The sequence below is a fragment of the Otolemur garnettii genome, unplaced genomic scaffold, assembly GCF_000181295.1.
Source record: "Otolemur garnettii isolate 467f Iridium unplaced genomic scaffold, OtoGar3 scaffold00002, whole genome shotgun sequence".
NCBI classification, from domain to species: domain Eukaryota; kingdom Metazoa; phylum Chordata; class Mammalia; order Primates; family Galagidae; genus Otolemur; species Otolemur garnettii.
This window is the reverse complement of record NW_003852397.1, coordinates 10306133-10323280: the sequence shown is the minus strand read 5'-3', so window position 1 is coordinate 10323280 and position 17148 is coordinate 10306133. Positions and strand designations below refer to the sequence as shown.

At 42.5% G+C, this 17148-nt stretch overlaps 1 protein-coding gene across 1 annotated transcript in view; it reads left to right on the top strand.

Annotated features, from left to right (window-relative positions):
* The window catches only part of HS3ST5 (heparan sulfate-glucosamine 3-sulfotransferase 5), a 116170-nt gene extending 99372 nt beyond the window's left edge, over positions 1 to 16798 (top strand). The window contains exons 2-3 of the mRNA XM_003781603.2: positions 11571 to 11709; positions 15690 to 16798. Coding sequence (XP_003781651.1) covers positions 11603 to 11709; positions 15690 to 16623 — 1041 coding nt within the window. The 5' untranslated portion in view covers positions 11571 to 11602 and the 3' untranslated portion in view covers positions 16624 to 16798. The remainder of the gene's footprint in view (positions 1 to 11570; positions 11710 to 15689) is intronic.
* Positions 16799 to 17148: the final 350 nt, after the last annotated feature.

The following is a 17148-nucleotide window of genomic DNA, read 5'->3' as shown; positions in this document are numbered from 1 at the left end:
GAAGGGCTTAGCCTGTTAACTTAATCTCTTCACAGGAGCCTAGTCACTGGAATTATCTATTTGGATGACATATACTAACTTACTTACCTGTATAATTGTACCTCTCCAACTCACACTTTTCTAGATAAACACAAGATTAAAGAAGGAAAGATTCTATTTCTGAACTCAGTAGTAGGATAAATTTACTAAACTCAACTATTTAATGAAATGATAAGAAATTTGGGGAAGGGTAGGGAACACTATTCTATAAGCATTAGTCACATATATCAGTGAGTTACCGAGATGAAGGGTAATTGGGATTCCAGGCCAAAACAAAATTCAGTTACCATATCTTTTCTTAAGACATCATTCTCCTAAATGAGGCCCCTGGACAGAAGCAGAGTTAACTGGCTCCTTTTTAAGTTTGATAATTACAAATGCAAAATGAGTATCCTCCTGCAGATAGAGAGCCAGAGGACTGCTCAAGCCAAGGCAATCATGGGAGCTGTGATAAATAATGCATGCGTGATATCAAAAGCTGAATGGAGGGAAGGGATGGAGAACCCATTTGACGATTTGGAATTTGCTCAAAGCTGCTCCTGCAGCAACTCCCGCGAGGATAAGCACAGGGCATTATTAAACTCTGCAGCTTTGTATAATTTATCGGGCTTTTTTCTTTTCATTTCTAACATTGACCCTCCATGGTTAACTGAAGAAAGAAAGAGCTAACTAGCTTCCTTAGCCATTTGATAGAGCAATTATGAGCATCCTGATGGATACATTTCCTGCTTAATCTACTAAGAAATGGTGTCCATTTTCCTCTTAATCTATACCCCATCTCCACGTTCAACTTGACACAGGCAGAACTCTGCTTTTCCTGGCCTGTTCTTGTGCTGTCTTCATTTGTTTCTTCCTCGTTACAGCTCTCTTACGTGATCGCTATAGTAGAAGAAAAATGAATTCTTTACAACAATTTCCCTCCGCTGCCTTTGGTTAATTTTTTCTGAATGGGATTTCTATGGGCTCCCTGACAGAAGGGCAAATCGAAAGCTCTTCAGTAGAATCTTTCTCTAGTGTCAGTTTCCTTTCAATAAGTTTTATGTCCTGGGATGAAAGGCTTGTTCCTCAGGGTAATGGGTAGCGGGACGTGGTGTGGCTGTCTTTCAAGAGGGCAAGACTGTTTAAAACCGGGGGGGTATTAACATTTTAAAATTTACAGCAGGCACTAATTTCCTCCCTCTTTACTTTCTTGTGCATTCATCTTATTCTCAGCACGTTCATTTAGTGCTAATCGGGTACCATCCCTTAGAAACAGAGAATTTTAGACTCAGAGGGATCGCTGAACTCCGGCCTTCCAAGGCCTTTGTCTATTTGGTGAACAAACAAAAGATCAGGGGAGAGGTGATTTACCCAGTCACAGAGCAGATGAGTAACCCAGTCTGAGCTTCCCATCTTGTTTGACCTGGAAAGGAACAGAGTGGAGAGACAATTAGCCCACTGTCTGTGAATCTCTGCATTTTCTTATCTGCCTGATGGCCAGTCTGCCTTCCTCACCTCACAGGATCCCCCCACACTCACACACTAACCTATCGTAATGGAACTCCTTCTGCTGGTGTGTGTGGCACCTACTCTGTGGTTGTTGCACTTAGGATTCCAAGGCTTTGTGAGTGGCTACTAGGTTCTTGAAAGTGGACACCATTCCCAGTGTTGGTTACCTAAGGAAGAGATGAGCCTCAGCAAAGATCACAGAATGAAGAGAGAGAAATAAAGGCGAGTGGAATTCCCAGCTCTGTGGGAAGATGTGAAGACTCCACGTGACAGGGTTAAGACAGTGTCTGTGCCTTCAGGCTCAGTGTCTGAGAAACAGAGGTGCCACCATGCAGAGCCACAGCCCACACATGGCTTATCTCTCTGCCCTGAAGGCCTGGCTACAGGAACATGGACAGAATTTGTGAGGCCCAGAGAAAAATGAAATGTTGAGAATTCTAAGACAGTAACAGTAGAAGGTTAAACCAAGCATAGGGCCATTCTGGGCACAAAGCCTTCTGTGAAGGCGCAGGTACCTGCGTATGCCTGGCTGCAGGCAATGTCTGCTCTAAATATGCCCAAGGAAGGCATCACTTTACGGGAGATTTTAAATGAAAGAACCTTGTCAAAGGAAGAGCAGTACCTTTTGAAAAGTGGTTTGACTGTGGTTACTTGAGTAGAAGGAAAAGGCCCTCCAAGGGAGAAGGAGACCTTAGGGCAGGAGGTAAGACTCAAGTCCAGCAGCCTGGACTGTGGGGATCTGAGCTGCGTATTTAACAGGAAATTCCGTATCCTTGCATTTAAACACAGACCAAAATTACCCAGTCCTGGTAATAACTGGATACTCAGAAGGCTGAGGCAGGATTGTTCGAGTCCTGGAGTTAGAGGTTGCAATGAGCTACAGTGACACCACTGCACTCTAGCCAGGATGACAGAAAAAATAATGTTCACCCTGAACACTAGAAAACTACCATAACAAGGGAGAGTCTGCATCTCTTTGTCTCTGCATTGTTTCTGGCATTTGCTGTGCCTGACATATGGCAGGTCCTCAGTAAATATCTGTTGATGACTGGTAACACGGGCAGTTCTCTTAGTGTCAAACTTTGGTGAAGGCTTCTTGGCACTGAAAGGAAGATCTGAGATTCCGAGTAGAAAGATGGAAGCATGTTAGTAATACTAATTTTAATACTGCAATTGAAGAAAAGGTTAGCCTGCCGGAGAATGGGAAACTTTTAGCATCAATTTACATACAAGCTAATTATAAATTATTCTGTAGATTTATTAAATACTTAAAAAGATTTACTAAGATTTTTAGCTATACTTGTGTTATCGTTACTTAAAGAATAATCGCTCTACATTCTTTTCTTTGTAAGTTCTTTTGTTTTTGTTTGTTTGTTTTAGAGACAGAGTATTGCTCTGTCCTCTAGGCTAGATGGAATGCAGTGGCATGATCATAGCTCAGTGCAATTTCAAACTCCTGCCTCAGCCTTTCAAGTAGCTGGTACTGCAAGTTCACAGCCCTACGCCCAGCTGATTTTTCTATTTTTTGGCAGCAAGAGAATCTCACTAGGTTGCTCAGGCTGGTCTCAAACTCCTGGCCTCCAGCTATCCTCCCACCTTGGCCTCCTAAAGTGCTGGGATTCCAGGCCTAAGCCACCATGCCTGGCCTTTAAGTCCTTTTATTTAGAGAACATAGTCAGTGACAGGGGCTGGGAGAAACTGGGAGGTGGCAGCAAAGCTAGGAAGACAGATAGGGACATGAAAAAATCAAAACAGAAAGAAAAGGATCACAGGAGTCTCAGAAATAAAAAAAGGCCTCTGTAAAATGACAGGAGAGTGGAGGAGGAGGCCAGAAAGAGAAGGGAGGTGAGAGGTAGGCCCACCACCTTCTGCTTTCCCAAGAGCCCTTGACCCCACCCTGCATAGCTGGTGGGTACCTGGCAAAGACCTGATTAATGAATGTACAAAACAAAAATGAATGGGCCATAGTCAGTGATGTGCTCACAAACTCTTACGGACCAGCTCCTGGGGGGAGGATGGTTTGTAGTGTTTGTCAATTTTTGGTGCATAAATCCTCCATGGCTAATCTGAAGCTCCCCACACGAACGGACTGAACGTGGAATTTTAAGCTAACAAGATGAATGCACTGAGTGTGGGGCTGGGAAGAGATGGGAAGTTACCCCCAGTGTGCAGAGACTATAGATTTAACCGCAAGAGCATCAGCAATAGCCAAATGCAGTAAAATAAGAAATAATGAGTTTTTCATATTTATCACCTCTTTTTTAAGGAATTTAATTGTAAATTCTTAGAACATGATTTCTACTAATGACTTTAACAACCGGCTAGCCAAGTGGGGGCCAGCTCTTGCGCTCCGCTGGGTGGGCATCACCACACCTCTCCACCATTCCTGTTGGGACACAAAAAGAGCTTTTTCAATTTTTTTCTTTCTTTATAGGAATTAAGGAAAGTAAAATAGGAGACAAGACAAGAAATCTCTTAAGAGTATTTTCCTCTTCACCACTTTGCCAGTGATCTATTACTTTTGATACTCAACTCTTTTCAGAATTTAGAAGTTGAAAGTGGAAGAAAACATGAGGGATATCTCCAGTTCGACCAGTCAAAGCTGTAACATTTTCAACTTACCGTGAACTTAATAGAGAGGCAGAGTGGCACAACGTAGAAAGCCCCGGACTAGCAGTTGCCAGCCCCAACATGAGTAGTTTGAAGCTCTGAGCAGAGCATTTCACCTCCCTAGGGTTTTTTCACTGCCTTGCTTTTAAACACTGGGCTATGTGAGCATGAGGTGGGGGCTTCTAACATGCTACAATGAGAGGTGCCCCTTATTTTCCAACAGCTGAGTAAAAATAAGAGATCTATAAAAATATACATATCCAGGTGTTTATATCGAGCTAGATAAAAAATAAGGCAAATATGGCAAAACACTAATAATTGATGAATCCAGATGAAGGCTATATGAGCATGCATTTTTTTCAAAATAAAAATATGCTAAAAATGATGTGATTTATACACAGTCTGCAAAGTACTCCGCAAAGGTTAAGTCCTGTTATCTAAAGAGATGTGGTATCCAGAATCCATAGCTTGTTACAAGATTCAAAGTTCATTCCAAAGAACCGACTTGATTATCCAGCAGTTTATTTACTGAGTAAGATCCTAAATGCCGGTGATAATTCAGTAATGAATAAGATGTATTCTTTAACCTCATGGAACTTAGGGTCTAGTTAGAAACACACAAGTAAATGATTACAATTTGCTTTCAACAGAATCAAATAGAGATTTCTGTGGTGACACACAGGAGGAATATCTAAGCCTGCCTTAGGTGATCAAGAAAGGCTTTGCCAAGGAACCTAAGATGAGAATCTAAGAGATCTTGCTCTTGAAAGAGAGAAGACAATATTTGCCATCGTGGTGACCATTTACCGCGTGTTACCACGTGCCTAACAGGACGTGCCCATTTATTCCTCACCGCAATGCTACGGGGCAGACCATTGGAATCCCTTTTGCTGGACCTGTTAACTGAGGCACAGTTAGTATTTTCTTTTCCTTCCTTGCTTCTTTCTTTCTGTCTTTCTTTCTTTTCTGACTCTCACTCTGTTCCCTGGGCTAGAGTACCATGGCATCATAGCTCACAGCAACCTCAAGCTCCTAGGCTCAAGTAATCCTCCTGCTTCAGCCTCCCACATAGCTGGGATTATAGGTGCCCACTTAATTTTTCTATTTTTAGTAGATATGGGGTCTGGTTCTTGCTCAAGCTGGTCTCAAACTCAAGCAGTCCACCTGCCTCGGCCTCCCCAAGTGGGAGGATTATGGGCATGAGCAACTGTGCCTGGCTGCAGTTAGTGTTCTCAAGCAATGGCAACCATCTGAAGAAAGTCCCTGAAGCAAAACTGGTCATGGATTATTCAAAAGAACTGCAAGCTACTCTGAATTGAACTTGTAAGCCATGGAGGTTACATGGAGTAGCAGTGGGCGTGCATGAAGGGTCTTTTAAAACTTTTTGGATTACAGGGACCCAGAAAAGGATATTAAGCTGGAGGCAGTATAATTAATTTCCGTTTGGAATGACTACCATGGAGTCAACATGGCGAACAAATTGAGACAGGAACAAATCTAGTAATAGTGGGGAGACCAAGTAGAAGGCCAACACCTGGAGGAGGGAAAGACCTGGCCCAAACCGAGGCAGTCACGAACCACAGCAGCAAAGCCGGGGGCTTGTAGCAGCACCAGAGATAGACTCTCACCAGCTGATTGGACCGGCAGTGGGCACAGTGGAGCCAGGAAAGACAGACTCCAAGGTTTCTGGCCTGTGCAACACAGGTGGGCAGGTAGGTAGGTAACACAGGTGGGCAGGTAGGTAGATAACACAGGTGGGCAGGTAGGTAGGTAACACAGGTGGGCAGGTAGGTAGGTAACACAGGTGGGCAGGTAGGGAGCCAGTCACCGAGATACTGAGAGCGAGAGCTGTGGGAGGGAGAACCAGAGGCAACACACTGATGTGACAAGATCTTGTGGAGAGCGGCACAGAGGAATCCGAGGGAGTCCAGCACTCTGGGAGGCCCAGGTGGCTGGGTCGCCTCAGCTCAGGAGCTTAAGACCAGCCTGAGCAAGAGCGACACCCCATCTCTACTAAAATTAGAAAAGCTAGCTGAGCCTTGTGGCGAGAGGCTGAGACAGGAGGATCACTTGAGCCCAAGAGTTTGAGGTTGCTGTGAGCTATGCACCAGGGCATTCTAGCGACATCAACAGAATGATATCCTGGCTCAATTAAAAAAAAAAGAAAAAAGAAAAGAAAAGGAAAAAAAGAATCTGAGAGGGTGACAAGGGACAGTCAAATCCAATGTGATTTTTATCATCTATGAAACCCTGTAGAGGGAAATTTAGTTCTTGAATGATGGGAGAACAAGTGGGACGCTCATGGTTCTGGTCAGTTTTAATTACAAATGGCATAGCAAATATGAGAAAACCTTTGTAAACTCTGGAAGCATTACCTTTCATTATGATTATTATGCCCTTTACTTATTAATATTTCTCCCTGCTTTCATCAGATTCAAACCACCCAAATGGTCCCCTTTACCTGCCCTTTCATGGGAACTTTTTTCTCTTTTACTCTCTCTTCCCCTCCCCATCCTCTACCTCAAGATTCAGTGGCAGGTAATTTGGGTGGACTTTAGTGGGTCTCGTCCATGCTTGTCCATCAGTGAACAGATATGTATTAAGACTCTCTTGGGGGAGCATCCAGAGCTCTCTGAGTGGCACTGCAATCATGGCGCCATGCTCTTTGGGCTCAGATGATTCTGCATTTAAATCATCCTTCTATATGAACTAGCCATAGTCCTGAGTAAAAAAAAGTCTGCTCATGTCTCTGCTCAGTCGTCACCAGCAAAGATAAAACAGATAATGTCACACCGGTCTGTTGTATTCTATGAGATCATAAAGGTAAAAGAAAATAGCAGAGAGCCTCGTGCTCAATAAATGTGCTTTCTGTCCACCTCATGAGGCAGTCGCCAGGATAAATGAGCTAATACTCAGAAGAGGGCTATGACTTCCCTGGAATAATTCTGCTATATACATTCAGTCATTTTTAATGAACTTTGCTGCTATTGCTCCTGTTATTATTTTTACTGCTACCAGGGGCTTGTGGTAGAGCATGTGTACAAGCCTTTGAGCAATGCTTGAACATGTCTTTATTATCATTATTTGTGAATCCCCCTATTTCTTTGTTCCACCTGGGGAATCATTTCTTTCCTAGCTTAGAGAAACACCCATATGTCCCTTTGGTTTCTGGCCACATCCTGTGTTATTTAGATACTCTGTTTTGTTCAGCTGAGATACTGTGCATGTTGAAGCGTTAGTGGTCAGAAGAAATTGTCACTGTGCTGTCTGGCACGTGGAGTGAAAGATGCAGAGATTAGAAACTGAGGATGATGAGGGCTTAACTGTCACTGTGGGTCTTTTTTTATATAAAAAGAAATGAACTTTTTAAAAACTTTAATTTTACATAAATTGCCTATTACCAGTATGATTGCTCTGATGAAAGATTATTAAAATAGCCATTAAATCTGGCATAGATAAAAAGCAGGCACTTTGGAGCTGGTGAAGTTCAGCATAACAGAACTTGTCAGGAAGGATTGAATGGTGTGACTTACCTTTGTCTTCTATTCCTAGACCAAGAACAACAACCTCCCAGGTCTTGACACATCATCCTGGCAGATTTGAATACTTCATGATGTTACAGAAAACCAAAGAGGCAAATTGCATGTTAAATTAACCAAGTATCTTTGTTTTTCCCCGAGGAACGTTGATTCAGGGGCCGCTCCGGTACCTTCTCTTAGTACATAGTCAGAGATTGGTTACAAAACAGAGTAAGATTTTGCTTGTCTCCTAGAGAGCCCCATTAGAAACTGTTGCCTTGGCCTCCTCGTTTCTCAAAAATTCTTCGAGATTTGGTTCAATTAGAGAAGCATTAACTTTGTGTGTATGTACATACACACACCATCTTGCTTTGAACAAAAAAACATAACATTAGTATTCTAATGTTTAACAAGATTTTCCATTAAAAGTTATTTATGCTTAAAAATGGACTTAGATTTTTCAGAACCTAATTACACTGTTCATGAGAAATGCATTTATTTCATTTTTTCCTCTTTAAGATGCATTGCAAGAATTAATTTCTCTGCCTCTTGAAGTCCTAAATAATGCTTCATTTTTATAATATAAAATGCCCAGATGTCCACAAAGTTCTATTCTGCAACGTCTCACTCAATGTTTATGTGTAACAACCTCGTGAGTTAGACATTATCTATCATAATTTTACAGATGAGGAAAACAAAAACCTTTCCACTACAAAGTCAAACCAAAATGTGTGGCTTTGGACTCCCAATCCAGTAGTCTTTGCCCTTGAGCAGGGATGACTCACTCTTGTTAGCTGAGATCTCAAATGAAAATTTTAGTTCTTATCAGTATCACAGGAGAAGGGAAGATACTTTGGAAGGTATGATGGGCCTGCCAAAACGAGAGGAGACAGAGACAGGAGCAAAGCCCATCCTGCAAACAAAAGGCTGACAAAATTCAGCCTCCAGAAAAAAAGAGGGAAAGAGAGAAGGCCCCAGTGGGCATATTGAAGACATCGCAGGTACAGAAAAATGGGGCTAAAAAAAGGAGTTTATTCCACAGAGCAAAACCTCTATGGTAAAAACTGGTTTTATCCTAAAGGGACTGAAAGGTTCTGGACCCAAAGATAAAAATCATTCCAAGGCACGAGAACGAAAGGAAGGCAGAGATACAATTCATGCAATCAAATTGGCTTTTATTCTACCTGAGGTGCAGGTGGGGTGAGATTCCTGATGAGGGAGAAATCCACACCGGGGCTATGGCGGACAGGGATTTAAACGGTTAGGGCAGCCAGGAATGGTCTGTCCATAGCTTTATCTGGGCAGGTAGATGGGAAAATGTTAGGGAAGTCTGGATTGGTCCGTTCACTATTTCCTGGGAGGGACATGCTTTCCAAGAAAGGGATCCTTCCTGGGTGGCTTAGTAACCTTATTCTGTCAGGGACAATCTCTCAGTGGGACCTCGACACTGCAAGCTCTTCGGTGGCAGTACAAAAAGTAGCGATGTCATATTCAGTCAGGTTGAACGGCCCAATATATCTACCAGATGATATGTACTCTGCAGTAGGGGACTGACAGTCTTGTCCCCTAAATTGTAGACCACTTCCTCTGCAACCTTCACAAGGTCTGTCATTTTTTCTTCTCTCCCCTGCCAGCTAACCTTGAACAGAGTTTCACCATGAGGTCACTTTACAACTGCACACTCATTCTCTATGTGCAAATGTCTTCTAATTTTTATTACCAAGCCCAGCTGTTACCCACTGGCCCTGTAATTATCTACACAATGGACATGACCCATTCCTACCCACCAGTGGAAAGCGTCTTCAGATCATTTATTGCCCCTAAATTCCATATCTACCAAGATCATCCTCCCTAGGAAGAGATCAATAGGTCTGGGAGTCTTAAAGAAGGAGACATTGGAAGCTGACAAAGGCACAGAGGTGACAGTGAAGGCATGTGAGGAGTAGGGAAGAGGCCAAACTGGCAGTGCCCATGCTGGGATGTCAGAAGGGCCTGGACTTTTGAGAGGAAGAGACTGGTTTTGACTTAGCCCTGCTAAGCCAGAACCACAGGCTCACCCAGTCCCCTGCAAATGCCCTTCTCTCTGCTCCCTCTTTGCTCTCACTCTCAGCCTTTCCTCTGCCCCCTCAGTCTCTGCGTCCTACACACTAGCCTTCCTTCACCTCTCAGACCGGCCAAGCATCCTCCCTCCTCAACCCCTTTGCTGCTTACTCTGCCCCAAATCCACTTCTCCCCACTCCTGCCTCCTGGCTCCTGCCCCTCCCTGTATGGGCCCAAGTGTCACTTCTTCAGGAAGGACTGAAGTAGGTTCTTCCCATTACTCTTTCTCACGGGATCCTGTAATTTCCCCTTTGTCACATTTATTCCAACTTGCAAGTACACATTAATCCTGTATCTAGGATTTACTGGCTCACATTTATTATAAGTCCATGCTAATCCTACATGTGGATTTACTGGCTTACTGTCTGTCTTCTCCACTAGATTAAGGACTCACAGGAGGCAGGAACCAGGTTTGTTTAGTAGAACGCTGTTATCCATGAGACATGCTCGCTACATATTTGTCAGCCGTGTGTTGGATGAACGCTGCTCTTATCTTCCCTTGGGACAGCCTCTTCCAGCTTCCCCTCCGGTCCCTGCAGTACATTCCACAAGGAAAACATTCCCATGCCCACATTCTCTGACTTTTTCCTTAATTTTATTTTTCTATCATTTATTCATACGTCATCAGGAATTGGGTTGTGTTCGCTGCTTGTGTCATGATTCCATCGTCATATTATCCGTTTTCCAGTAACTAAATCTCTTGCAGAATCTTTTTTGGAATCTTGCATAAACCTCCTACAATAGTTGAAAATGCTATTGGTGCTTAGTTTCTTCTTCATGAATGAATGAATAGATCAATCAATCCATCCTGCGGTATCCCTTTCACACAGAGAAAATCTTCACATAGCAAATAGGAAAATGACATTCCAGCAAACAGTTTCTGACCAGGACTCATTGCTATAGCTTTCCTCTTCCTGGATTGCTATTTTGAATTTCAATAAGAAGCAAACAATCTTATCTTGAAAGGAAGATCGGATTTATTTTTAATAAGAAAGGCTGAATTGGGAGCCTGCATTTTTCCCCCCAATTTAATAACAGCACTAGTATAGCCCTACACTCCTCAGCTGGCCTGATTTCAGGTGTAAGAGAATAAGGCTTCTGGGTAAGCTACTTTCTTAATGTAGGAGCAAGACCAATATCGCCAAACCTGTTTAAATGTGTGGAAAGCCTGGAGAGGTCACATAGCAGGAACATCTTGTCTGAACATGTTTCAGAATCCAGGACCCAGCAGGAGGGCATGAAAGGAAGCACCAGATTCCTTAGAGCCATGTCCTCAAACATGTGAGATCCTCATACTTAGCCACTGATAACCTCAGTAAGTAACTACTGTGATCTCAATCCCATCCTCCATTCACACCTGAAACAAATTAAAACAAAAAATATCTAAGTAAAATAATATGTCATTGTTACGCCCAAAGGAATAATTTACTGAACTTTTTCAACTTCTGCCCTGATTTTCATGATTGGCCTGCTGGTAAACCTCAAGTTGCTCATGTTACTGGTATTCTTTTCATGATTTACCAAAATAGTGCATATTTTATATATAATATTTATATGCATTTTACCTTGACAGTTGTCTGGCTGGCAGGTTTTATCTTGTTGGTATCTGCCCCTTCTATTTAGTATATGATCTCATAACAAGGGCCAGAAAAAGAAAGGTAAGTTTTGCTCAATACTGCCAGTTATACCATAAAAATTGTCAAAGTTGGATAGCGTCACTCCATCACCTGCTGTCCAGCCTGTGGTTGGCTTTGTGACAAGGAACAGAATGGGTAAGAGATGACTGCTAATGAGTCCTTCTCTCCCATCCCTCAGGCTACAGCCGTCCTGAAGGTTGATGGAGGGCCATGCTATTCAAACAGCAGGTGTGGCTGAGACAGAAGCTCTTGGTGCTGGGAAGCCTCGCCGTTGGCAGTCTCCTGTATCTAGTCGCCAGAGTTGGGAGCTTGGATAGGTGGGTGATTAAACGTTCTTATGTCCATGTGACATTAAGTAAATCTTGATTTAAACATCCTTAGGACATAATTTTAAGTCTATCCATCTGTTTTTCTCTCTCAAAATTCCCAAGAAACATGCTTTTCTGCAGTATTGATTTTGATTTATTGAGACTTTAAAAGAAAGAGATCCACATTGCTCAACCAAGCTGTTCCATCAAGACCCATTTGTATTCTCTGTGCGATGACACTTGTTTTTAGAGAAGGAGAAAGCTGTGTACAGTAAAGATGTCATTTACTGCAGCTCAATGTGGTCTGTGTGCATCTGGCATTGACCTCTAGCTGTAGCAAAACTGTGATGATGCGTCTGTGTATCTTCATTTTGAAATTTATGGGTGGACAATTAATGTGCTATCAGGAGCATTAAAATTATGTATGAGCCTGGAAAGCAGCTCATCAAGTTTGCAATCCATCGCCCTAGAAAGATGGCTACAGGCTTGGGGAGTTTTAACTATGTTAATTAGCTCTGGTTTTTAGGAGCTGAACATACCAGACAAAAAGGCTGTCGCTCAGAATAATTGCCCAGAAAGCAATGGAAAAATCCATGGAGGAAAAATTGCAGATGTAGTTTAGGTTGAAAAGGTAAACAGTTGAGAGGGACTAGGCCTGCAGAAGACCCAGCAACATCAGCCAACTTCAGGTTAAATGTTTCTGGACTGTTCTCTGCCTGGAGCGTGTGGCAAGGACAGAGAAGTTAATTTCTGAAATGTGAGACTTTCTTCTTTACCCTTTAAAACTGATTTCTTGGTCTGGAAAGACTAAAATATTTGTTCTCCATGAGTTTCATTTTCATTGCCAGTGAAAATACAACCACACTTTAAAATGGAAATATCTTCCTTTCAGTTTTCCTTTCAAAATTCAAGCTAATTGGTAGACTTCGTCAATACATATTTAGAAACAATGTAGCAGTAATCCTTGTTTTCCTTCAGCCCCTATCAATTTTGACTGGTAAAGTAAACCCCTTTGATGCTTGAAATTCCTCAGCAAATATCCTGCTCACACCTTGTTACCTGGAGGAAACATATAATCCGTGCTCATCACTGAACGCAAGTAGTTTCCCAGCATAGCACTTGATGATGGGTGAGACGCCTTGAAGGTGGTATCATTGTCCTATGTCCATAATGAAACTTTTATATCCAGCTCTTCCCCATACCTTTAATTAGCTTCCAGTCATTTGCTTTTTGTTGAGGAAATCAATCGAATGATCATTAACACATTCATTATTTAGTTGATGATTCCTTTCATTTTTAACCCAGGCTCTAATCTCTAAGGGGACAGCTTTGATAAGGAATTGGATTGCTTGGTGGTCTTTCTCAAAACCTCTCACTTTTTGCCAATTTGAAAAAATTAGGTCTGAAATTGACACAGGCTTACTGAGGCCAACCCTCCAGTAACTGAAGATCCTGATCTCTGGGGAGGCAGAGGTCACTGTACTGCCCCTTCTAATCCTAAAATTGTATGCTTTTTGGTTAGGGACTCAGGCTCAGAACCTGCTCTTCAGAAAGTGGGAAGGAGTGTGACATTTTCTCCTGTCTTCACATCAAGATAGGGAGTTGTGGCTCAGCGCCTGTGGCTCAAACAGCTAAGGCGCCAGCCACATACACCTAAGGTGGCAGGTTCAAATCCAGCCCGGGCCTGCCAAACAACAATGATGGCTGCAACCAAAAAATAGCCGGGCATTGTGGCGGGTGCCTGTGGTCCCAGCTACTTGGGAGGCTGAGGCAGGAGACTCGCTTGAGCCCAGGAGTTAGAGGTTGCTGTGAGCTGTGATGCCATGGCACTCTACCCAGGGGGAAAGCTTGAGGCTCTGTCTCAAAAAAAAAAAAAAAAAGATAGGGAGTTGTTCTCCAGGGCGTGATCTCCCAGGGTAGAAGGTTGAAAGAGGAAGGAAATAAAGAAGGAAAATGGCCCATTCTAGAGGTAGAGAAATTCCATTCCAACAGGGAAGAGACCATTTGTGTCATTCTCTTTCAACCAGTGTTCTCTGAGAGAATTAAGTCCTATGAAATGAGCGGCTATTTCCTCAATTCTTTTAAGAAAATCTAAAATTGTTCTAGGTGCTTAAGACAGAAATCCATCAATGGATGCTTTAGGGTTTAATTCTCAACGCTAAAGAGGAGCTGAAGGTTGAGTTTTCGATATCCCAAACAATGTCACAATGAAAAACATCTTTGACTCTGTGTCTGTTGATAATTGTATGTCTCTCTTTTAGAGCTCTAGTAATTAACCCCATTAACAAGGTATAAAAACAAAATACATATTTCTCTAAAACATTAACTGTGGTAAACTCCATCAAAAAAATAATTTCTGTATTTTCACACTTTCCACAATGCACATGAATTGTTTTCAAAACCATAAAAAACAAGGCAGGCACAATGGCTGTAATCTTAGCACTCTGGCAGGCTGAGGGAAAGGGATTGCTTGAGGGCAGGAGTTTGAGACCAGCCACAAAAATTAGCCAGTCGTGGTGGCACATACCCCTCCTAGTCACAACTACTCTGAAGGCTGAGGCAGGAAGATTACTTGAGCCCAGGAGTCTCAGATTGCAGTGAGTTATGATGACACCGCTGTACTCTAGCCAAGGCAAGAGAACAAAACTTCGTTTTAAAAAAAAAAGCATAAAACACAAACACAGAAACATATTTTATGTTTATATTTCTCCTCAAGCATTATGACAGATAGCTGTTTAAACAGAGCGCAAACCAAGAGCAGTCTGGGCATGGTCTGGAGGACATGAAAGACACAATAGGGTCTCTTGAAACAAACAAACATCGGCCTCATTGCCAAATTATTAGGATAACTCATATCCAAATTATTAGAATAACTAGAAGCTTTCAATTGGAGGAATTAACAGCCATTTGACTGATACTGTCTCCTTTTACCAAGAAGGCTAAAATAGCTCCCCAGATTAACTTAGGGTAAGTATAAGAAATTTCAGTTCAGTTTAAGACCATGCCTAGAAGGAAACTCAGTGTGCTAACCATTACGAGGCCAAATTAAACAAGCCGCTCCAGTCTAATATCGTTGTAACTGTTAACCATACCTTTCTCCTTGAGGAAAGCAGACGTGGTTATTCATCACACCAGATAATAATAAAGTGAAAATTCTCCTTTCTGGCTGTAGACATTGCATTCCCTCCTTTAGGAGTCCCTGATTTAAAGGGGCTTGACAGTGAAGACCTGAGGCTTCCAGCCTGTCAAGGTCTTGTTGATTTCTGGTCCGAGGCGTGGCAGGTGATATATAACACTTGCTGATGGCAGTTGGGTTTGTTCCTACTTTCAGCAAAGTCAAAACATAACCCGATCGCTTTAGATAGAAAGAGAAAGATGCAGAAGAAACACAGTGCTCTTCTGGCTATCCCCAAGGGCAAGGGCAGAGACTCTCATAGAACAGAAATCTCAGCAAGTGCCAAGTTTAGAATGATGCACATAGCCAAAGGCAGAGACTGGGACCTCTTTTTGGATTGTGTCCTAAAGATTTTTAAGAGCCACCTGAGTGTCGCTGAGCTGTAAGAAAATGATAGCACATGAAACCCGAAACGCGTGGCCTCCTAGCTGCCCTTCAACCCCCACACTGAAGATTAGAGTCTTCAGTCTTTCGTGTTTTCTACAGGATTTTAACTGGTGAGCTGTTAAAAAGCTGTTAGTGTGGCTGGTGTCACTTGTCTATCCTGTACTGTGAACATAAGTGCATTCTGTAGTCAATTAAGTGCTTGGTGAATAAAAATTTTAAGGAGCACTAATTAAAAAAACTCATCAATTATGTGTGCTCCATTTAATACAAGGTTGCTTAAAATAAAATTCCCAAACATATGTTCATTATAGATTGCAGCAGGCTGGGAACCAGCAGTTTTATTTATGCATTTAAAGGCTCAGTCTGACTGAGGAACTAGAAAATGAGTTCACTGCAACCCCTTTAAGTGTCTCTCTGTTGCTCGCAGGCTACAGCCCATTTGCCCTATTGAAGGCCGACTGGGTGGAGCCCGAGGTCCGGCAGAATTCCCTCTCCGAGCTCTGCAATTTAAGCGTGGCCTGCTACATGAGTTCCGGAAGAACAACGCTTCCAAGGAGCAGGTTCGCCTTCATGACCTGGTGCAGCAGCTCCCCAAGGCCATTATCATTGGGGTGAGGAAAGGAGGCACAAGGGCCCTGCTTGAAATGCTGAACCTCCATCCGGCAGTGGTCAAAGCCTCTCAAGAGATCCACTTTTTTGATAATGATGAGAATTACGCCAAGGGCATTGAGTGGTATAGGAAAAAGATGCCTTTTTCCTACCCTCAGCAAATCACAATTGAAAAAAGCCCAGCATATTTCATCACAGAGGAGGTTCCGGAAAGGATTTACAAAATGAACTCATCCATCAAGTTGTTGATCATTGTCAGGGAGCCCACCACCAGAGCTATTTCTGATTACACTCAGGTGCTAGAGGGGAAGGAGAGGAAGAACAAGACTTATTACAAGTTTGAGAAGCTGGCCATAGATCCGAATACTTGCGAAGTGAACACAAAATACAAAGCGGTAAGAACCAGCATCTACACCAAACATCTGGAAAGGTGGCTGAAATACTTTCCAATTGAACAGTTTCACATCGTGGATGGGGATCGCCTCATCATGGAGCCTCTGCCAGAACTTCAGCTCGTGGAGAAGTTCCTAAATCTCCCTCCAAGGATAAGCCAATACAATTTATACTTCAATGCTACCAGAGGGTTTTACTGCTTGCGATTTAACATTATCTTTAACAAGTGCCTGGCGGGCAGCAAGGGGCGCATTCATCCAGAGGTGGACCCCTCTGTCATTACCAAATTGCGCAAATTCTTTCACCCTTTCAATCAGAAATTTTACCAGATCACTGGAAGGACATTGAACTGGCCCTAGAACAATATGTGGTACAACACTATGTGTTATGCCTGGAGATACACAAGGTCTCCTCCAGATTAAAATATGCACTTTTCCTAGACATAGCTCTCCACGTCATTTTATCCATGTATACTTGTGCATATGCAGTATGTGACCAAATATAAGAGCAGTTCCTTTTCTACTGAAAATTTACAAAAAAACAGCTGTCTACGTAGTTGCGTCTTTTAAGCTATTTGCAAAAAAAAGAAGAGATAATGGTAGTGGGGAAAAGTGACTTCAGCTGTTCTCAAAGAGTTAGTCTTCCTTTGATTCAGAATTTGTCATTCGCCATTTTCATAGATTTTAAGCCAAAAGATGAATGTGTGAAAATGTACCAATGGCTGTGAAGCTTCAGGAAGTAGAGGATCAATTATGCATTTTTTTAAGGGAACGCTGGTTCTTTAATTCAGATGCTGAATTAGTGCCATGAAACGAGAAAATGCTATTTTCTTATTATTTAAGAGACTATCTTATCTCATAAAATTGACCTTGTCCCAAAGTTCT